General features: G+C 39.8%; 1 protein-coding gene across 2 annotated transcripts in view; it reads right to left on the reverse strand.

The window, feature by feature from the left end:
- LOC132140036 (netrin receptor UNC5C-like) overlaps nucleotides 1–18,245 on the reverse strand; it is a 135,397-nt gene extending 117,152 nt beyond the window's left edge. For both annotated transcript variants that reach the window (XM_059548805.1, XM_059548804.1), the window contains exon 1: nucleotides 17,966–18,245. In XM_059548805.1, the coding sequence (XP_059404788.1) occupies nucleotides 17,966–18,050 (85 nt within the window). In that variant the 5' untranslated portion in view covers nucleotides 18,051–18,245. The remainder of the gene's footprint in view (nucleotides 1–17,965) is intronic.
- Nucleotides 18,246–24,716: the final 6,471 nt, after the last annotated feature.

Consider the following 24,716-nt stretch of genomic DNA (forward strand, 5'->3'; position numbering starts at 1 on the left):
TACTAATACTACAATGGTTTGGCAATATAAATTTAACCATCCACTATCATGAATTTTGAAATGATTTTCCTACAAGAAAATTCTGACTGGATACAAGAATATAAGAAGAAGAAGAAGAAGTGAAGTGACATTCAGCCAAGTATGGTGACCCATACTCAGAATTTGTGCTCTGCATTCAACCCATCCGAAATGCACACACACAGAGCAGTGAACACACACACACACACACACTGTGAGCACACACCCGGAGCAGTGGGCAGCCATTTATGCTGCGGCACCCGGGGAGCAGTTGGGGGTTCAGTGCCTTGCTCAAGGGCACTTCAGTCGTGGTATTGAGGGTGGAGAGAGAACTGTACATGCACTCCCCCCACCCACAATTCCTGCCGGCCCGGGACTCGAACCCACAACCCTTCGATTGGGAGTCCGATTCTCTAACCACCAGGCCACGACTTCCCCAAAAAATAAGCAAAATAAATATTTAAAAACCGGATATTCCTTTGTCTGACTACTAAAATAAAAAGCTATAAATAACCATTTTAAAACCATTTTTTTATTGAAACCGTTAAACCGTTTTTTTTTATTATTATTATGCATGAGCTGGATTGGACCAATCAGATCTCACAATGGGCGGGGCTACCCAAATTTTACGGACAAATAAAACTACACAGAATAGGTGTTCATATGCAAATGTATTATAGGTTAATGAGGTCAACTTCTGATTGGCTTAACTTACAGTCTATAAATGGTCTGCATGGAGCGATAAGGACATCTGAGCACTGAATGTTGGCGTATGTCTAAATATAATGCTAGATGGCCACTTAAAAGTAACTAAACACTGCATAATTTAAAATGTTTCTATATGATGTGTTAATATTATAGAGATGTTATTTTTGAGAAGAGAGTGTTTAATGGCTGAGATTTGCAATCCTCACCGGCTGTGTGACCATTTTTCAGTGGTGATCTAATTACTGTTTGCAGTGTAATTCAATCACACACACACACACACTTAACCTCGTCTACACTAACAGTGGTTTCAGTAATTGTTTTCAGCTGTTATCAGTAGCCTGTTCTGGTGTACAGTGTGTAAAAGTCAGATGATGGCCAGTAATGCATTCCAGATGTTGTTTTTGAGTGTGTGTGTCTCTGCATGTCTTCATTATTCTTGGTGTGCTGACAGCAAGAAGGAAACTTCACTCGAGACACGCTAAGCACGCCAGACAGTAACAGGCACGCTAAAGCCTCTCTCTCCCCTCCTCCCGCCCTCAGACCATCTGATCCGTCCATCCTATCCCTCATCGCTCCATCAGCCGCACTGGCAAACACCACACATCCAGCCTTCGGTCTCACGCACATGCTCTGAGCTTCTTATTGCCGCGTCCAGCTCCGAAAATCAACCTCATAAGCACCAACGCTGTACAAGCACCAGAAACCATCTGACCTCTGAAACACCACTGCCATAAAACACCCCGCCGTCCCACTGCCTCCAAAACAGCCTGACCCCAAATACTCCAGAGCTTGCAAAACAGCAGTTTATCTCTCCGTAGCATTCTTTTCTATTCCCTCCACTGGAAAAATGGTGTAGAATTAACTTTGAAACAATTGTCACTCAGAAATTGATAGTAAATTTCACAAATAATTACAAAGAAATGGCAAGTAACGTAATACACTGGATGTTATAAGTTGCACTGAGTAAACACAGCTGGATAAAAAAAAAAAAAAAAAAAAAAAAAAAAATATTATATATATATATATATATTATGGTATTATTTGGTGCTATTTAATTTTATTCTACTTGTTTATTTTTTCTATTTTGTTCTAATCTTTGTTTTATTTTATCTCCTTTTGTATTCTAAACTTTATTTACTACTTCATATTCATCTGTCTATTTGTTCTACTCTACTTTTCTTAATTCCTGTATTTTATATTTTGTTATTTTAAATTTTATTAATATATACTACAATTCAAACGCTTGGGCCGAAAATTTTATTTAAAAATGTTTATACAATAAAAACAGAAATATTGTGAAATATTATTACAATTCAAAATAGCTGATTTCTACTTGAATATATTTAAAAATGCTATTTATTCCTGTGATCAAAGCTGTATTTTCAGCATCATTCCTCCAGTCTTCAGAGTCACATGATCCTTCAGAAATCATTCTAATATACTGATATGCTGCTCAAGAAATATTTCTTAAAATCATCAATGATGAAAACAGCTGTGCTGCTTCTTTTTTTTTTTGGAAATACATACATTTTTTGTCAGGATTCTTGTGATGCATAGAAAAAGAACAGCCTTGATTTGTAATGAAAATCTTTAGCAACATTATAAATGTATTTATTGTTACTTCTGATCAATTCAATGGATCCTTGCCAAAAAATAATAGTATTCATCAAAAAAAAAACATTGACACTAAAATTTTAAATAGCATTGTAATTCTATAACATTTGCAGTATTCTATTCTAGTCTTGTTTTTTCTACTCTACTCGTCCTTATTTTGCTTTGTTCTATTTTATTTTTGATTCTATTTTATTAAATTTCATTCTATTTTACTTTGGGTGTATTACTTTGATATGCTACTTTTCTTTCTTCCTTTTGTTCTATTCTGTTCTAACAAAATTACAGCAGATCTGAATCAAGGTTGATCTCATCTATGTGTGTATGTGGTGTATTTGTGTGTCAGAGTAATAGTTTCTTTCTCTAAAGATAGACTAGGCTAAATACCTCTCTGTGTGTGTGTGTGTGTGTGTGTGTGTGTGTGTGTGTGTGTGTGTGTGTGTGTGTGTGTGTGTGTGTGTGTGTGTGTGTGTGTGTGTGTGTGTGCGCGCGCGCTCCAGTAAACATTCCTGCTGTCCTCCCCAGTCAGCAGAAGAGATGACTTCATCAACACACACACACACACACACACAATCGAACACACATACTCAAGTGCCTCTTGCTTTTTTATTTCTTTATAACAAACAAAAAAACAATTGCTTTGAAACATAACAGGTATTTTGTTTTTTATATTTTGATTGCTATGAAAGCTGTTTGTAATTTGAGTGTTTTTTTATGAAAGAAATTATCATAGTTTAAGTTTCACAGTATAATCCACTCCTCCCAGTCAGTAAGTGTGTGTGAGAGAGAGATAGAGAGAGAGAGATCATCTTACACACTCATGTCCACTCTTTCCACACGCTCACTTCTGTCAATCCAACACACCACAACAAAAGCGCTGATCTGTCCTGTAATGAGGCTTTGAGTCAAATAAACTGACACATACTGGTGCCAAAAGAGAGGAAAATCTGCCTTTGGTGTGTAAATAAAACTGAGAAAAAAAAACAGCCGAATGATCCAAATCAAAGAGGGATAAGAGATTTTGTAAATATAAATTAATACTAAACAGTCTAATAAGGCTAATAAGAAATGTTGCTGTCTTTGAAATTATCTCAGTTCACCACCAGTGGCTTCAGTGTGGCAACAAGTTCATTTCAGATAAATGGAAATAAATGTCTAATTCATACAATGACAAAGCTTTTTCTTTGTGTCAGAAACTATTATAAAAAAAAAGAAATAATAAATAAAAAACATAAAACAAAGAAAAAGGAAAATCAGCTAAATAATCCCAATCGCAGAAGGATATTTTTATTAAAAAAGTATAATGCAAAATACAGTCTAATGGCATATAAGAAAGTTTCTCAACTCACCCGCCACTGGCATTGACTTCGTGTTAAAAATGACTTTGGTGAGTAAATAAAGCGTTACTTGCTGAGTGTTAATTGTGAGTTGCCCAGTAACTGTGTTAAGAAATGCAACATTACAAGGTTTACATCAAAATCAAATAAATTCTTCCATCTTCTAACAACTTTGACCGTAGTGGAAAATGTACTATTAGAGGTTCATCCAGTATTTTTTTCCCTCCATAACTCCATGTGGCGACACATGTGGAATATTCCTTACATGAAGCCACCAAAAATATTAGAAACAAAATGATATGCATGCTCTTCATCACATTTTTGTGACAGGTTTCACAGAGACAGACTGACTCATCTCATAGATATCATGATGCTGTGAGTGACTCATTGACCTGTCTGTCACAAACATGCATGAATAAACAGCTAAATGATCTCACAGCCACTATTTATTTGTTTGCTCAAAATGGCATGAACAAAATAAATCAAAATCAATGCAAATAGTGCACTTATAAAAGCCTGACACATGAGTATTTACTGCAAATAGATGTTTAAAAGGCCTTATTTGCCTTTCAAACTTCGCGTCAGCTGCAGGAAAACAGACTCACTTGTCTTCACTGAGTTATGGCTATTCACCCGTGAATCAATTAATGAAACTACAGAGAACTAATTAGCACATATTAAGACGTAGTGTTCCACTGAGTTCTGCTTCCCACTTATAGCAGTAATACAGTTTAAAGTTCAAAGTGCTACTTTTGTTTCCTGAAATATTTATGTCAAGTGGCCCTGCACAAATGAGATATCTTTAAAAAGATCTCACTGAAGTCTCAAACTATATATAAAATATGCATTCCTCATCAAATGCTCCTGAGACCAAATAACCTCCACACTGAACTTTATGACAACTACTGACTCACATTTTATATGAAATGCTATAATAAAACATAAGTCTGATAAGTCTCTGACATCTAGTAACATCTGAGCAATACAATGATCCTCTTGGACTTGCAAATATCTGAAGATAAACTGTTTCATTAGGTTCCAGCCAGAACTCTAACAGTGACGCTCACCTGAGAACTGTGCTGAATTCATTGCAGAGTGCTTGCGTTAACCCAATTTATGTGCCAAATTCTCCATTAGCCCTTTCAGAAGTAGTCGATAACAATCTCTCATCTCTTAATTAGCATACATCTCCCACTAATTTCCCACTGATGTCATTGGCTGCATAATTAAAGTGGAACTGCACATTTGTGGTTGAAGAAACAGACAATGTTTCAAGCTTTGAGGGGTTGGAAAAAAGAAATTAGGCAAATGCGTTAATTAGGCATGCAGCAAAATTTTGAGTGATATGATAACCGATCATTATCATGGCCAATAACTAAACAGCTATGATGTAGTTTCAAGCTTTTGATTACATCACAGTATCGATATTACTTAGCCAAAATTATTTCAGTTTATTTTCATTATTTCTGCAAGTCATGGAAGCATTATATCGCTTTAGAGTCTGCATTAGTTTAAAAAAAGGTAATCAAATCCAACATCTAAACATGTTAATGTCCAACAGAAAAATTGTAAGATTAAAGTTTATAAAGAAAATAAACACTGACACTTTCTGCATGCAAACAGGGTTGCCACAAATCATCTTGACCAATGATTTTTTTTTGTTTACTGGATACAAAGTGCTGATTTAATCATTCACAAAGTTCTGATTAAATATTTTTAATCAGTTTTTATTTAATGTAATTTTCTATGACTTTATAAGAATTTATTAATTTCCCAGATATTTCCCGATATTCAATGACTCTGAGAACTCAATTAAAATTTTGGACAATAAACTAGACAACATTCGATTATAACGTTCAACTCAGAGGACTGTAAGAGACTGTTGTGTTTTCGTGTTCAAGGAAACATGGCTCAGCAACAGCGTTCCATATGGTGCTATTCAGCTTGACCAGCTGACGTGCTATCGAGTGGACAGAGCTCTCGTCGCGGGAAAACGTGTCGTGTTTACATCAGTGACGCGTGGTGCCACGATGCTGTTCTTATCTGCAAACACTGCTCACCCCTGGTGGAGTTTATGATTATTAAGTGCCGGCCGTTCTATCTGCCGAGGGAATATACTGCCATACTGCTCATTCTGTTTACATTCCCCCGAACAACATCAACAGCAACAGGAACGACGCACTAAATGAACTGTACCAGCACATCAGTGAGCAGCACACAGCACACCCTGATGCTTTTCTCATCATAGCTGGGGATTTCAACCATGCTGACTTAAAGAGTGTGTTTCCAAAAATACACCAACACATTAACTTTCCAACACGAGGTAATAACATTTTGGACTTTGTTTACACCACACAGAGAGGAGCTTACAAAGACCTTCCCCTCCCCCACCTCGGAGCTCAGACCACATCACTGTCATGCTAATGCCTGCATACAGACCGCTCATTAAAGTCGCCAAAGCAGTTCAAAAACAGATTCAAGTGTGGCCAGAAGGATCATCAGAGGTTCTTCAAGACTGCTTCAGAGAGGCTAAGAGACAGCACTCGGGGAGGATAGCCCATCAATTCAGCGAAAGCAGAGAAACTAGGAGCCTGTGGCAGGGGATACAGACCATTACGGACTACAAGCCCCCACCACGGACCTGTGACAGCAACATCTCTCTGCTGAACGAGCCGAACACCTTCTTCGCTCGCTTTGAGCAACAAAACAGCACCACTGCACAGAAGACTCCACCTCCTCCCGGCGACCAGGTGATGACGCTGACCCCAGACAGCATGAGGAGATCCTTCAGCAGGATCAATGCACACAAAACTTCGGGTCCTGACCACATCCCTGGGCGTGTACTGAGAGACTGTGCAGCAGAACTAACTGATGTCTTCACAGACATTTTCAACATCTCACTTAGTCAGGCTGTTGTTCCCACATGTTTCAAAACTACCACCATCATCCCAGTTCAGAAGAAGCCATCTCCATCCTGCTTCAATGACTACTGTCCTGTTGCACTTACTCCCATCCTCATGAAGTGCTTTGAACGGCTAGTAATGCACCACATCAAGTCTGCCCTCCCCCGCTCCCTGGACCCCTTCCAGTTTGCATATCGGTCCAACCGATCGACCGATGATGACATCTCCACTGCCTTCCATTTAGCACTCACACATCTGGACAAAAAGGACTCATACGTTAGAATGCTGTTCATAGACTTCAGTTCAGCATTCAACAAATCCCTCAACAGCTCATTTACAAACTGGTCCAGCTGGGGCTCAACACTACGCTGTGCAACTGGCTGTTGAACTTTCTGACTGGAAGACCTCAGGCAGTACGGGTCGGCAACAACACATCCAGCACCATCACACTGAACACTGGTGCCCCCCAAGTATGTGTGCTGAGCCCCCTCCTCTTCACTCTGCTGACCCACGACTGCACACCATCACACAACTCCAACCTCTTCATTAAGTTTGCGGATGACACTACTGTGGTGGGTCTCATTAGCAACAAAGATGATACAAACTACAGGGGCAAGGTGAGCCGCCTGGCCGGATGGTGCAGTGACAACAATAATTGTGGCCTGGATCATCAAGCCTGAGGTCGCCGAGTGGGAGATGGGTCCTATTCTTGGCCAGACCCCATTACTCCAGGAAGAGACTTGGGTTTTCCTTAAAGCTCAGGACAGTCAGCACAAAAATGGCCTGGCTTGCCACAGTAGAGACAGCATTTCTCTCTCTCTTTTAATTGCATTAGGCCTGGGATATCTGAGTTCCTCCCAGCTGCATGGGTTCCTCCATGTCACCAAGGGGAGTAGGAGGTCATTTAAAAGGACCAGCGGCCTCAAGTAAGATGGTCTCCCACTTCTGCTCCAGCTGTCATTCTCTGAAGCGATGGTTGACCCAGATAGCTACATCAATGAGGGACTCGTGATAAGGAGCTGTGTCTCAGAATGTCAACTTGTCCTTGAGCTCTGAGGACAAAGCATGGTGGAAGGTCGCTCTTAGCGCTCTTTGATACCATCAACTCTCAGTCATGAGGGTACGAAACTCTATGGCAAACTCAGATGCACTCTGGGTCCCTTGAGAGAGATTCAGCAGAGCCACATCAATCCCCGCTGGCTGGATATTGGAACACTCTCTTCATCTCCATGATGAGGTGTTGACTGTTTGTGGGAAGTGGAGACTTCTGGTCCCACAATGCTGAGGCCCAGTCAAGCACCTTGTCGGTGAGGAGGGTAATGATGTAGGCCACCTTACTGTTCTTAGAGGGAAAACTACTGGCTTGAAGTTGAAAGACCGAAGTAGACTAGGTAATACATCCTCTGCATCTCTCAGGGCTTCCATCAAACCGCTCTGGGGTTGGTAATCTGGGCTCAGAAGGGAGTGTCACCATAGATCTGGGTTGAGGATTACGACATTGTTGAAGTTCTGGGGTGAAGAGGTATAGGATTGGAGGCTCGAAAGTTGGAGGATCCGAGACAGAGCTTGTTCATGTTGTTGAATGGTTTTGACCTTCTTGGAGAGTTAAACCCAATAGCAGAAAAACAAAAAGAGCAAAGGAACTAATAAATTCTAAATAAATACATTTTATTAGAGAAACAAACAGATAAAAAGTACAAGATAAACAAGGAGAGAAGAACTTCTATCAAACAAAGTAAGCAAAAAACAGTCACAAGGGTCCAAAAATTCAAGAACAATCAGACTTAACTTGAGGACAGGCAACTTGATACACAGGAAGAATCTCAAGACTGAACACAATGGCAGGGAACAGAATTATAAATGGCACCATCTGTAGGAGTGAAGAATTCATGATGTACTGTAAGTGTCATCTGCGTTTCTGGAGGGAACATGACATAAAGGGTTCAGGGAGAGCGACCCCTGCCTGCCAGGATGAAAACAGCAATCCAGAAATGGGCCCATTACATTATCTGTCTCTCTGTCTATCTAACTATCTGTCCATCTGTGCAAATGTCTATCTATCTATCTATATTTCTACCTTTCTATTAATGGAAATTCACATATCACGAACTCTAGAACAGGGTCAAAGATTGTTTTTTTTTTTGTTTTTTTTTTGTTTTTTTTTTAAAGGAAAATGAAAGAAAAAACAACAGGGATCTACAGATTCCTTTGGTTGTTTTCTGTCTCTTTTAAAAAGCTTCTTGTACATAGATGACATTTTAAAAAGACAAAGACATCAGAAAGAGTCAAGATGTTTTTGAGAAGTTCAAAGTCCAAACAACTCCTTTTTTTCCAGCTCCACCACCAAACACTCCCCTAGAGAGACAGACAGAAAGAGAGAAACAATGTGTGCAGATCACATAAAGACAATCTCTGTTTCCCACTGAGAATTTCTGAAACCTAAAACAAGTTTCTACACCAGCACCTGCTGCTGTTAATGAGACAAGTACCGCACTGCATCTCTCCCTTAACACGATCGCTATTCCCATCATATCCTTCATGCTCAGCCAATGAGGAAACAACTGCACAAAGGTCGGAACTGCTCACACAATCAATTGGAAATACAACAGATACTATTCACAACCTCATTAAATATCAGGTTCAGTCAGGTACTGACATGCACACAACATTCAAGCAGCATGCAAATCATGTGAGGCTTTCCTCTGTGCAGCATCTTTGGAGTTTGGTATTGCAGCAGGGATGCATTTTCATTCAGTCAGAGTGATAAGAACATCTAAACCTGAATGAGAAGCAGAACTGGGGATGAACGGGGTTGGTGGGACCCTCACAGTCAGAGAGCAGAAAAGCTTAACCAAAGCGCTCCAACCAGGCCAAAAATGGACTGTGTTACCGTACATCTGCATCTGCATCTGCTTCATTGAAAACACAGAGCTGTGTTAATACAGACCTGGAGGATTGGATCACAATATGGATGCTTTTATAGACCCCATCAAATCAAAATGTTTGTGGCTTTTAGATTTTGTCTATCATTTTGTTTTTGTTTTGTCTAATCAAACTTTTTAGCATATTCATGCATGCATTAAAAATGTACAGTCTTTCTCTTCTGGGAAATTGGCTACAGTATGTTCAGAATGAAATAATACTTACATTATACTGTGCAGTACATACGGTAACATTTTACAATAAGAGTACATGAATAATCATAATGATTATTAAAGGTGTTAACTAATCACAAACTAGTGAAGAGCTATCCTTAACTACGACTGGAGTCATATGGATTCACGCATGAACAAGGGCAGCCTTAACTACATGTTAGTACATGTTTGATAGTTAATGCATTAATTAACATTTATGGGCAAATTAAATCCCACTTATAGCAGTAATACAGTTTAAAGTTCAAAGTGCTACTTTTGTTTCCCGAAATATTTACGTCAAGTGGCCCCGCACAAATGAGATATCTTTAAAAAGATCGCACTGAAGTCTCAAACTATATATAAAATATGCATTCCTCATCAAATGCTCCTGAGACCAAATAACCTCCACACTGAACTTTATGACAACTACTGACTCACATTTTATATGAAATGCTATAATAAAACATAAGTCTGATAAGTCTCTGACATCTAGTAACATGAGGAATACAAAATAGTCTGACTAAATGAATTAAAATAATTTAATATAATTTGAGCTTTTGCATCTTCAGCATTGTCAAAATCATTACTCGTTAGTGAAGGGTTAGTGGATCCTCCTCATCAGGCATAGAAAATATTAAATACATTAATAACTGATTTTCTCTGTTTTGTGTTGATCTCTTTCCTTTTAAGTGATAATCCTGTACGTCCGCTGTCTGACTTGTTGAAATGGCACACCGCATCTCTTTATCGAGCTCAATACTATGCTTCACTATGTTAGTACAGGTGTATTTGAAAGACAGTATGAAATAAATCATGAGCTGAGTTTATGAAGTAGTTAACAACAGTAAATTAATTATGATTGGGCCCCCTCAAGTAAAGTCATGTCAAAATAATGCATTAACAAGCTATGAGTAGATGTTAGCATATGGATAGTTAATAAGTAATTAATTATTTTGGGCCCTCTCAAGTAAAGTCATGGCAAAATAATGCATTAACAAGCCATGAGTTGATGTTAAATTATGGGTAGTTGATAATGAGTTAGTAATGATGGGCCCCTCGAAGTAAACACAATGACAAATTTACAAATCATCTAATATAATACCATTAACATTAAATATGCAGTAAGAGTCTTTATGCCTTTAAACCACCAGTACAACAAACAAAGATAAAGGTTATTTGTAATTCTTTTATTATTTATTTACATCATTAAACATATATGGACTCAAAAGAAAGCCCAAACATACCTGTAAAGATACACATGAGGTCAAATGTAAAGGTAAAATATGGCGCGTCAAAATTCAGCTAATCGAAGCATACAATTAAACGACAAACACATTGCTGTGAATTACTGTACATAACTTTACAAAAAAAAATAAAAAAAATTATGAGTGTCCCATCAGAAACGATATGTTACGACTAAACCGGGAAGTGCCAGGAAGACGTTATGACTAAACATAACCAAATAATACAATATATTAGTGATAGTTATTAGTCTGTTTTCCAGATTTCATTTAATGGATCTGTCTAATTAAATGGCACTAATACAAATGAACTAATACTAATAGAAAAAAAAAACTGACTTCAGTATGTAAGGTTTGTTTCTGGTGGGACACAGATTAGTTACGAAAAAAAAAACATTAAAAACAGAAATATTGTAAAATATTATTTATAAATATTATTTAGTATTTATAAATATGAATATTTATTTCTATTTTTATTTGAGTTTTAGTAATTTTAGTACTTAGTTTTTAAGTTTTAAGTTTTTCATTTGATATTTATATTTTAATGAATATTTATTTAAATTAATGAACATTAGTTTTAATAGTTGTAGTTAATGATAAGAACACCAAAACTACTACTCCATTAATAATAATTATCAATTAAAATTTTGCTGCAATTTAGGTCAGATTTTTGCAGTGATGTACAGTATGTCTATATACTCACATAGTATATCAGTGTTCATATAATAAGATTTTAATGGCCTAAAAACTTTGACAACACATGCTAAAGCTTTGTCGCCCCTCTATGCCACTGAGGCTGCTGTGATTGGCTGATGAAGCTGTCAGTCTGTTGAAGTGTTCAGGTAATAAACGGCACCGCCCACAGATGTTAGTCCTTTAACTGAAGGGTGTAATGTTTTATTGACTATAATTACCCGAGCACAGAAAAACTAGACACGAACTGGGTGCAGCGTCAGCCGAAGCTCATTTTTACATTTATCATGAGTGCTAAGAATAGCATCCGCAACACAGCAGAATCACAGCGCTACTGCTGACTACTGCGAACGTCCATGATCAAAGGCCTGGGAAACATGAACATCATGTAAATACAGTATGCATCTCTGTTGGCCCTGGTTTTTCCCTCCAAAACTTCTAGTCCATACAAAAGTCGCATTTCGCAAGACTGTCTTTGGACACACTCCATCTTACTGAGAATCACACAATGCTCTTATTGTGCGAGCGCCCACTGCGGGACCGATGGGGCCGTGTGTTGCTGTGACCGTCTGTGCTCAGATACTTGTGTGTGCGACTGCGAGAGCTCAGAGGTGATATATAACCATCATAATCGCAGTCATGACAGTCTCTGATGAGCACACTGACTGAAGAGGACTTAAAGAGAGATTGAAAGAGTTTTCACATTCAACATCAAATCCATGTGGACTCTACAGTAGCTACTTCATTCCTGCTGTTACTGGCCATGTACCAACTAGAGATGGGACAAAGTGGTTGACCAGTAGACTTGTTTTGTCTTTACATTCAACTCATACATTCACTGCTGCAGCCATACACATTTTAACAGCATATCGGAAATATGTTACTTCTAAGACTTTTTTGAGTGTCACACTAGAAGAACTGCATTTTTAAAATGGTGTGCCAAACCATAATTAGTGTAAACTGCACAAATTGACAGTGTTAATGTGGTCAAATAGGTTTAATTGTTGTTGTTTATAAATTTGATTCATTTTATAGAATCTAATCTGCCCATTTCAGTAAATTGAATCTCATATTCAAAGATAATTTTTCTTATCACTCAGAAATATTCACACCCAGCTCACCCCATGTTGAGAAACTCCACATACCCTTCTAACGGCTCTTACCGTTTGCTCAACCCCAAATTCCCGGCTGTGCTCACTGCAGTTCACCGGCAAGAGAAATACACAAGGATATACTGAATATTGTCAAAAGATCTAATTGTTTTAGCTACATTTTCCAGCCCGACTACAAACCTTGTAAAATCGACCTCATTTGACGCAATCTGCAGCTATTTTCATTTGGAGGTCAAAGCAGCACATGACACTTGTGTAGAGAAGCATGTGAAAAGGCCTTTAAATGTTCACAAAAACACACACATTATCTCTGATATTCTTTGTGTGCATGACGAAACAGTTGAGTTACATTCACCCAATTAAAAGAGACCAAGAAAACAAAGAACAGCATCAAACAAAAGACCTTCCGTTCCCCACACACACTCCTCTGTATTCTGCACGACTCTTCAAACAGATCACACTCGCACTAAACCCATGCATTTCTTCAACAGCGAGTGCAGGGATACACTCATGCCCTCAGGTCAGCAGGTTAATGTCGGCCATGCTCATCTCCTACTGACTGAAAGCCCTCCCTGCAAAGGATCAATGGTGTTTTCCACCGAAACAAGGACACACTTTCTACTCATATTCTTTATCTGCTAATAAATTACGCATGAGGATAAGATACTCAGTGAACATTAGAGGAAACTCTTAAAGTATGAATGTCAGCAGTCATTTTTGACCACAAACTTGCTAAAATTGAACTCTCAGGCCATCCAAGATGTAGATGAGTTTGTTTTAACAGTTTTAGAAAATTTAGCATTACATCACTTGCTAGCCAGTGGATCCTCTGCAGGGAGTGGGTGCCATCAGAATTAGAGTCCAAACAGATGCTAAACATGATGTAGAACAAAAAGTAGCTAAACATGAAGTATAAAAAACTAATTCAATCAAGGTAAAGCTTTAAGCATAAAAGGTTCACGAGTGTAGGCTACATGACTTTATAAGGATTTGACATATTAAATAAATATCATTCAGTGTCTATTTCAGTACGCAGCAGCTTTTCCACATAGGCTAATGCTCTTTTCACATTAATAAATGTTCTCTAATCTAAACTGTTGCATTTCTTAATTATAGTAATGAAATTTACTTTTGACTTCTACTCAACCAACAGCAAGAAGGCTTGCAAAAATAATGAAGAACAGATGAAGAGGATGGCCAAGAATGGGAAGAATATTCAAATCCACCAGGAAAAAGAATAACTGTTGCTTTTGTATTTGTAGGAAATAATGATGACCCAATAAATTTAATAGCTGTGGTGGTAGTTAAGGCATATATCTCCAACTACCCTTCCATCTGGCATCTTTCCATTCCATACAGTAATTAGCTTCATTTTCAATGGGTTTGTGCTCAAAAAACAACACAAATATTATAAGAAAGAGTGTAAGAGCTAGACACACATTCCTTACCGCTCTGCATACAGCGGCCTTGTAATGTGCTCTGCATCACTGATGTTATATTGAGACTACCATTTAAAAACGGTTCCGCTCTAATAAATATCCATGTGGATATGGCAAAAAAAAAAAAAAAAATCAAAACAATCCTCTCCAGATGTAAATGTAACTCTCCTGTAGCCTCCTCGTCTATATGATTCTGTATAAGACATGCCATTTTTTTCACTTTCAGAGAGTTGCATGATGAAAATATGTGCAATGAATGAATGTACCTGCACTGCTTACTATTTTTGTCTTTTTGTTTCCAGTCAAAATATCTAAAGATTCTTAAATCGATTAGGTATTTAGTCTTTTAAGTGTATTTTTCTTATTTTGCAAATTATCTGCCAATGGGGTAAGTAAAATGCACTTATTTTAGATTTTAAAATACTTACTAAGAAATGCATTTTTTTGCAGCATGAATGAGTGAAGTATTAAATATCGCTTACACTTTAAAAAGGGGGAGAAGACTGAAAGAACAAAGAAACAAAAGAAAACCTGCTCCAGACCAGGTTCACCGGGTAACTGACTCTGAGTATAAGTTACCTCTCTTTCGGAAAAGGGCTTGACTTACCCTGATTTCAAGGTTAACATACTCAAAGTTTTCACTTAACCTCCTTTCTAAAACGGGCCTCTGATTCAGATGAAACAACTTTTCACTGGCGAAAGCAATATTACAGATAAAAACATCTTAATGATAGATTTGTTTCTTACAAACATGCATCTTTTGATGTTGATTGATGGAGTGGAGTGGTGTGGATGACTTGTTTTTTTTATCAGCTGTTTGGACTCTAATTCTGACGGCACCCATTCACTGCAGAGGATCCATTGGTGACCAAGTGATGTAATGCTACATTTCTCCAAATCTATTCTGATGAAGAAACAAACATCTACATCTTAAATGGACTGAGGATGAGTACATTTCCAGCAAATGTTTTTTGAAGCAAATTTATATTTTTATTACACTATTCCTTATCTATCCTGATCACCCATGCAAAACTTGCCACCAATATTCTAGAGCGTTATGGGCTAAGTAATACTTTGAGGCAGGGGCTTGTTTTGCCTTACCAAACACCACCAGTGAATGTCCTTTTCAATCACAGTAAACAGCCCATCTACAGTCTCTATAGATCGTGTGCGGGCAGCTGTGCTTGGAGAAAACATTGTACTGATTCTACAGAACAGACGTCACTATTCATGAAATACAGCGAGGTTAAGAACTGTGCGTGAACTCTCGGCTTGTCTCGAAAGATCCTCTCTTACACGTTTTTCTCCCTCCTAACATAAAAACACACACATTTACGGGTCGATGTGTGAAAAGTGTAAGTGCTGTGTGACAAATGAGGCTGACATGCTGAACTGTACTAAACAAATCCAAGCAGCGTGATCACGGCTAAATTGGGTTATTTCACAGAGAAAATGTGGTTTCCACAAAAATATGATCAACTGCAGATCAACTGTTTTCAACATACAGTAGATAATAATAAGAAATGTTTCTTGAGCAGCAAATCAGCATATTAGAATGATTTCTGAAGGATCATGTGACTCTGAAGACTGGAGGAATGATGCTGAAAATTCAGCTTTGATCACAGGAATAAATTAAATTGGAAAAAATAATAAAATAATATAAATATAAAACAATTGTAATAATATTACACAATTTTACTGTAATAGAAAAACAAATCTAACCGACCCTAAACTTTATTTGATTTTAAAAGGAGTATAAAATTTGGGGCAGGGCTTTATTTTACACATTATGAACTGACTGGATCATGAAAACGTGTACAGGTGCAACATATCAAAAACCCCTGAATGGAAGGGTTGAATGATGTCAGTAAAATTAGTAAATTGTCAAAAAGTAAAAGTAGGCAATGACGTCAGTAAAACTGTGCAATTTTTTTATTTATTTAATAACATACATAAATGAATCACTTGCAAGTGCACATATATTAAGAAAATAAATAGGTTCATTTTCAGCATTCAGTTGCTGAACCAGCAACTGATTGTGAACTGTCCCTTTAAGAGTGTGCCACCAGACTTTAGATCTTCTTTCTTAAATCTTACAGCCCTGACACTCTCACACACTCTCTGCTCTGCCCTGCTGTTTGTTTGACACACAACACAAACACAGCAGCAAGAGAGGCGGCTTTAGCTAATGGCTTTTTAATGGGCTGATGGGTTTCTTGTGTCTCCGAGCTGATGGCCACCACTTACCCTAAGCACATCACACACACGTGGTATACAAACGGAGTCATTCCCACTTTGTCTTGTCTCCTTAAAGTGACTTAGAAACCTCACTCCACTAACAACGTCCTGCTCTTCAGCAGACTGGAGTCACATATGAACCCTGATTCCATTACGGACTCATAAAACACTCTGCAAAGACCGAAACACAAGACAGACGCACTCTAATTTTGTAACTCAACATTACAGCACACATTCACACAGAAGGAAATGGGAAAATGCTTTGCATCGTTATAATAGAGTGATGAATGCAAAATTTAGAACCGGTCTGCCTGTAAATCTTAAAAAGAGAGCAAAATGCATTATCTCATACCTAAAAATGTAAAGAGAAAGAGAAAATGCAGAGAAAAGATAGCAATAGTTCTCTCACCCTCATGTCATTTCGAACACATACAACTTTCTTTATTACATGCAACCTGTAGTCTCTTTCCTGCTTTTTTCCATACATTGGAAATGTATGATTTATGCTGTCATGCTCAGATTTATCTGGTGAACATCCAAAACTGAAGTTGTTGTTCAATGAAATGTCATTATTCACCACAGCTCTCAATTTCCATTTGTGCTTGTGCCTGTTCAGACTTGGCACATATCAAGGATGGCACTTGGCAGAGACATTGTGTGTGCCGTGGAAGAGAGTCATAAAGGTTTGGAATGACACGAGGGTGAGAAAATGATGAAAAAAATAATGATTTTTGAGTGCATACAATCATCTTGACTGCCAATGAATAAACACACTATTAAAAAATCAGCACAACATAGTAAAATAATACCTTCAACAAACGTTTCAATGTAAACTTAAAATGTTAATATACCGTAGATTTTTATTTTTTAACTATGTAACTATTTAAATGGTCTGTATATTTGTCAAAATACAATACTAACTTTTTAAAATATTAACTGGATTATTGAAGAATCTGTTCATTGCTTGAATGGAAAAAATTGGCTGTAAATCCCTGAGATACTGGAGTGTTTCTGCAGAATCTCCCGCTGGCTACACAATAACAATACAAATATATATATATATATATATATATATATTACTTCCATTCTTCATAAACAACATATCCAGCCGTAGAAACGATCAAATAATGTACCAAACCAGTTTTGCAGAGACAACATTTCAGTACTAACAAAAGGCACATTACAAGTTAAAGCGCGCTAAATAAATGTCGCTTTCGCCGATGTAACAGTACGTCGCTAGTGTTTACAAACAGATCCATATCGGACAAAACATTGCGAAAACTTCTGTAGCATGCTGTCAGTAATTAGCCTACTTATAGAATTTTTACGAATATTTTGTTGTAAATGAAGCCTAGCCTTTAAAAATGACAAAGCATCAACACGCACACAAATCAGCGAAAAAAAAAAGGAAAATTCAGATAAAATTGAATAAATGATAACCGCAATGTAGGCTATAACATAGAATTCAATTCAATAAAATAAACTTTCAGCAAGACATTCAAATATCTCTATAACTGGACAGTGGTCTTACCTTGCGCATCAACTATTTCGAGCAGAACCCACAAAGAGAGAAGCACTAATCCCAATCGAAATCTCTGGCGTCCGTATTTCCCCATGGCTTCGGAGTTTGGAAACTCCTCAGTGCGGAATATTCGTTCCTTCTTCCGTTTGCTTCGGCTGTTTCGGAGGAGGAGCTGCTGTGGTGGTGAACGGAGGACCGACGCCGTTACGCGTCCCAAATTCTGCGTGTGCTCCTAACGGAGAGATCAGGAGAAGGTCCCGGGACTGGAGCGGTAACGGAGGTGCGGAGCGATGCGCCGCCGCTGCCCTCTATCTCTCCTATAACGCGCTCTCCAAAGACGCGCTCACACTCCTCTGCATGAGCTGGTCATTAGTTGAGAACGCGCACTCATTCACTGTATGGTGATGTGTGTTTGTGCTGCTTTTCTCTCTCTGGATGCGTTCAGAGGAGCTAGAGATCTGTTTTTCAGCATCCAGCATCCAGCATCCAGCTGTATGCATGTGCGCTCGGCGCTCGCCGAATATGAGCAGTGCGAGTCCCGTTTCTCGGTTTAACCCGCATGCAGCTGCCCGCCTCTGCCCTCCACCGGCTACTGCGAACACTAGGACCGGATTCAACGACGGATCTTCTGAAATAGACAATTTTGCGATCAGGATGATACTAAACTAAAGTGTAAAAAGTGAAAACGCACCTGATCTGCCGCTAAACATGATTTTCGTTGCTATAGCTTAATGTCGTCAGGTTGAGACATATTGAATCATAATTTTACGCAATAAAATACTTTACTAAAACAAGTACATTTAGATGTTACCACGTGGTACATTATTTACATGCAATTACCATAAATATGAACATTACCAAAGATTTCGTACGTTTAAAAAATAAAAATAAACAAATAAATATTAAAAAAACACTTCCAAAACGTTCAGACCGTTGCACTTAGTGATCCACAGCAACCTGACATAATAAATTTTCAATAGGAGCTTTTTAGTGAACCTGCAATACCCAAATTATTTTGCAACGAAAGTAACCTACAGTAAATAAACGGTAAATAACCCTACAGTAAATAAAACCGATCAAATGCGACTACATTAATGATTCATGCATACAAAATAAATAAATATGAATTGTTTTACTATTCTTATTTTCAGTATATTGCAGTATATTATTTTATTTTGAGCTTTAAGATGCTATAAAATAACTAATTACTATCTGTTGTTGTTGTACAGTTATTTTGATTGCAATATTTATTGTATTTTTGACTTCATTATTCTTTATTATTCTATTGCAAAATAAAACCCAAAGAAACAATTAAACCACACATAGAGTGCACAACATGGTGATGTACTCTTCATGGTCATGTTAAATTTGCCCATGGTCAATAAACAGAAAGGTGTGAACTGGATTCCAGTGGAGGAATCATTTCCAGCCAGTGAAACATTGATATCACTTGTGCCATCACACCTCCAAAATCCAGTAGCAATGAATAATATGCAGGCAAACACACGTGCACACAGACTTGGGCAAATATAATCTTCAGATAGCCCACTGTACCAGTGTTATCTGTTGTTCATTCTATTCAACATGGCCATAACTGAGTCAGTGCTGCTATTGTGGAGATAATTCAGTTATGGCAGCGATATGATCGCAGCGCGTTTCTTCAGGTAAGAAGTCTATCCTGGCATCCATAATCCCAGAAGATGCCCAAAAACATTTGCTATACACCCTCACAGGTTACAGAAGTAAGTATCCATCATAGTATTTGTATAGCAGTGAGATTGGGTGGCTCCTATGGTTTGTCGAAATCACTCCGGCAAAACTCCTCGTTTGACAGGCACTCAGCGCTGGGTGATTGGCATCCTGTCTGCTGTATCTGTGTTGCAGCACTGCACTGTGTGTGCTGAGTTTGAGATTTTTTTATTTTTTTTACAGTGGCATCAGTACATTTAGCTTCAATATATAAAGGCTGAATTGAGTCACCTTGAAGAAAATTACCTTCATAAAATGAGTTTGTGATTGGATTCACCGCATCACACACTCACATACGCACATCAATACACTAAGAGTTAGAGACACAGCAAACGAGAGATCAACAAACAGAGCAAACTGCTTCTTAACTGGCCTTTCACTCACCCGAGGGTCACATCAGCACTTGTTCGCCGGTGGACTTCATCAGCATGACAGAACTGTCATTTTAATGACATCCTCACATCTTCACAGTTAAAGTGCCAACATATTTGTCCATGACCCTGCAATGACTGTACAATTGTCATGCTGTCTGGTCTCTGTTTCCCTGAGTCTCCACTAGTGGTCTCACTTCCCCATAGGCACCTCAAACGTACAATTCCCACAAAGCCTTGTCCCTTCATCATACTAATTGCACTCCTGTTAATTGCACTCAAGTGTCTTCACTTGTTAGTCATTTTCCTCCCTATATTAACCAGTCCTTTTCTGTTTGTCTGCATGGAGTCCTTTCTTTCCGTCACTCAGTTTCCTCGTCTTCCGAGTTCCTCGTCTTCAGAGTTCCTGTTCCCGTTCCTGTTTCTTTCCTTTCCTGTTTGTTTATTTGTTGGATGGATTTATGGTTTTGACCCCTGCTTGTTGATTTCTCTTTGGATTACCCATTAAAACCCATACTGCGATTGGATCTCTCGTCTCCTGCGTTTCACTGGGTCTCCAAATGTAACAGAAGGACTCCATCATGTCGAGATCCAGCGGTGTGGGACTTCATCCCCGTTTCCCAGCCAGTATGATGGAGCAGAGGGCGAAATATTTAAAATTAACCACCCTCCGCCAAGAGGGCAATGAGGTGGGTGCCATGGCACAAATGTTCTGGTCCTTAGCTGAGGGGATGGGATATAATGATGTGGCCCTAAAGGACACTTTCAACACCGGGCTGGATGACCCGGTTCCTCAAATCGAAATGGAGCAGTTGGATGCCTATAATTTCTGGGAGTTTGTATTTTATTTACAACATCAGTCTCCGTGTAATACCCCAGCCACACCTGTCTCTCCCGGTGGGATGGCCGATTCTAGACCGGGGTCTACAGACAGGAGGACCCCCAGCCCTGCGCCACTGCACAAGATGGCCGCCAGCCCAGCGCCACAGCACAAGGTGAGTGAAGTGACATTCAGTGAGTGAAGTGAGTGAAAATTAACCACCCTCCGCCAGGTGGTCGCCAGTCCAGCGTTACGACGCAAGATGGCTGCCTGCCCAGCGCCACAGCACAAGATGGCCGCCAGCCCAGCACCACTGCCCAAGAAGGCTGCCAGCCCAGCGCCACAGCACAAGATGGCCGCCAGCCCAGCACCACTGCCCAAGATGGCTGCCAGCCCAGCGCCACGGCCCAAGATGGCCGCCGGTCCAGAGTCATGGCACAAGATGGCTGCTTGTCCAGCGCCTCTGCACAGGATGACAGCCACAGTTGACCCTCCAGAGTCAAGTCAGGTTCCCGTTGACTCTCCAGAGTCGAGTCAGGTTCCGTTGACCCTCCAGAGTCGAGTCAGGTTCCCGTTGACCCTCCAGAGTCGAGTCAGGTTCCCGTTGACCCTCCAGAGTCGAGCCAGGTTCCCATCCTGAATCCAGTCACCGTTGACCCTCCAGAGTCAAGTCATGTCACCGGTGATCTTCATGGGCAAAGTCAAGTCACCGGTGATCTTCTTGGGCAAAGTCAAGTCACCGGTGTTCTTCATGGGCAAATGCAAGTCACTGGTGTTCTTCATGAACAAATGCAAGTCAACAATGATCTTCATGAGCAGAGTCAAATCACCATTGATATTCATGGACAAAGGCAAGTCACCATTGATCTTTATGAGCAGAGTCAGGTCACCAATTATCTTCATGAGCAGAGTCAAGTCACCAATGATCTTCATGAGCAGAGTCAAGTCACCAATGATCTTCATGAGCAGAGTCAAGTCACCAATGATCTTCATGAGCAGAGTCAAGTCATCATTGATCTTCCTGAATCCAGTCTAAACTCTGCGAAACTACCAGAGCCTCTCCATGTCTCTGTGGAACTACCAGAGCCTCTCCACGCCTCTGCGGAACTACCAGAGCCTCTCCACGCCTCTACTGAACTACCAGAGCCTCTCCACGCCTCTGCTGAACTACCAGAGCCTCTCCACGCCTCTGCTGAACTACCAGAGTCTCTCCTCTTCTCGGCTGAACTACCAGAGCCTCTCCTCGTCTCGGCTGAACTACCAGAGCCTCTCCTCATCTCTGCGGAACTGCTAGGGTCTCGTCACGTCTCAGCCGAACTCTCTGAGCGCTCGACTGATCCTGTCGTGGCCACAGAGGCCACCCTTAACTTGCTATGTTCTCTGTTTCAGACTTGCCTAACCAGACTGGCTCTCCTGTGTCATTGATCCCACTGTGGTGGTCTTCTGCGCCGCCTTGGTGGGCGTCTGTCTCGATCGCATGGATGTGATGGTCTTCTGCGCCGCCCGGGTGGGCTTCTGTCTCGACCGCACGGATGTTGTGTTCTTCTGCGCTGCCCTGGTGGGCTTCTGTCTCGACCGCAGGGCTCCGGTTCCACCTTGCTCCTCTCTGGATTCCTGCCCTGTCGGTTCGGCCCTGGGGACTGAACGTTATGTCCTTCCTGGACTTGTGTTTTGTTGTTGTTGTTTTTTTTTGTTTTTGCTCCTCTTCTCTCTGTTTCCATCTATGGACCTGGTCCTCCGTCCCTCCCCCTGAACCTCCACCGGTCCACCTCCCTCCTGGGCTCCTTGTTTTTGTTTTTCTTTCTGTTTCCCTCAATGGACCTGGCCCTCCATCCGTCCCCCTGAACTTCCGCCGGTCCACCTCCCTCCTGGGCTCCTTGTCTTTGTTTTTGCACTTCTTGTCTCCGTTTCCCCATTTTACCTGGCCCTTCGTCCCTCCCCCTGGTCCTCCGCCGCTCCACCTCCCTCCTGGTTTCTGTGTTCCTTGGTCTCTTCTTGGGTTCGGGTGGAGCATCTGGTAGCTGCAGTATATATATATATATATATATATATATATATATATATATATATATATATATATATATATATATATATATAAATGAAATCCAAAGGCAAGCAAGAAACAGGAAATGTTTTCTCTTATTTTATGAAATTTGCCCATTTCCCTCCACTTTTTACTAGTTTTTCTGCCATTGCAGTGCATGCACACCTGGAAGTGACATAAGTGTGATGTATGCTCACACACGGTCAATGAGGTAAAGGGTGTTTTGTTACATTCAAGCCATTTTCAGACATGAGGATTTTTACTAGCCCCCGAGCACCGATGGTGTGAGGACCCTATTGTATCTGCTCCGTTTATTATTATTATTATTAGGGCACGAGCACCGATGGTGCGAGGACCCTCTTGTATCTGCTCCGTTTATTAGGGCCCGAGCACTGCAGTGCGAGGACCCTATTGGAATTGCTCCGTTTATTTTCCTTCTCCTTCTCCTTCTCCTTCGAAATGAATCGCATTTTTGAGGGCCTAAACATGCTCCAAAACTCACGAAACTTTGCATACACATCAGGACTGTCATTTGCATACACATCAGGAAAATTTACATCTGATATAGGTTTCAGAAGTGGGTGTGGCAAAATGGCTCGATAGCGCCACCTGTTAAATTTCAACAGAGTGCACGTACATGCATGAAAATCGGTACACACATGTAACACACCATTATCTACAAAAAAGTATCTCGGTACAAGATACAAAACCCAACAGGAAGTAAGTTATTTTGAATTTCCTGTACGATTTTTGTGCAGTTTTTGCCATTTCCATGCCTTGTACTCCTCCTACAGTTTTAATCGGATTGTCTCCAAATTTGGTGAGGGTCATCATAAGACCTTTGTGATGTTAAATTGCAAAGGTTTGAGTCTTCGACAAGGGGTGTGTCCATGGCGGCCTGACAAAGTTTGATGTATTGCCGTGAAACAGGAAGTTGCTGTAACTCAGGCAAGCCATGTCCGATCTGACCCAAACTTCACAAGTGTGATAGGTGTTCTGTCCTGAACAAACACCCATGACCAAATTCAGTTATAGTTATAGTGCCACCTGCTGGTAACAGGAAGTGACAAGGTTAACACTGTTATGGACACCTAGGAACATATTAAAAAGTCTCAACAAGTGTTAAATAAGCTGGCATCATGCTAGATATATACTAATACATGCTAGCAACACTTAGCTAAGTGCTAAAGCATGCTACTAATGTAGTGAAAAAGGAAGTTGCTGTAACTCAGGCAAGAAATGTCCGATCTTCCCCAAACTTCACACATGCACATAGCACCTGATAGGTGCCTGATAACAAACACTCATAACCAAATTCAGTTATAGTCATAGCGCCACCTGCTGGTAACAGGAAGTGGCATGATTAACACTGTTTCAGACTCCTAGGAACATATTAAAAAGTGTAAACAAGTGTTAAATAGGCGGGCAACATACATACATACTAATCCATGCTAGCAACACTTAGCTAAGTGCTAAAGCATGCTACTAATGTAGTGAAAAAGGAAGTTGCTGTAACTCAGGCAAGCAATGTCCGATCTTCCCCAAACTTCACACGTGTGATAGGTGTTTTGTTCCAAACAAACACCCATGACCAAATTCAGTTATAGTCATAGCGCCACCTGCTGGTAACAGGAAGTGGCAATGTTAACACTGTTATGGACTCCTAGCAACATATTAAAAAGCGTCAGCAAGTGCTAAATATACTGTCAACATATTAGAAACATACTAAAACATGTTAGCAGCACTTATCTAAATGCTAAAGCATCATCTTAATGC

This window comes from Carassius carassius, chromosome 4 (genome assembly GCF_963082965.1).
Source record: "Carassius carassius chromosome 4, fCarCar2.1, whole genome shotgun sequence".
In the NCBI taxonomy this organism is placed as follows: Eukaryota; Metazoa; Chordata; class Actinopteri; order Cypriniformes; family Cyprinidae; genus Carassius; species Carassius carassius.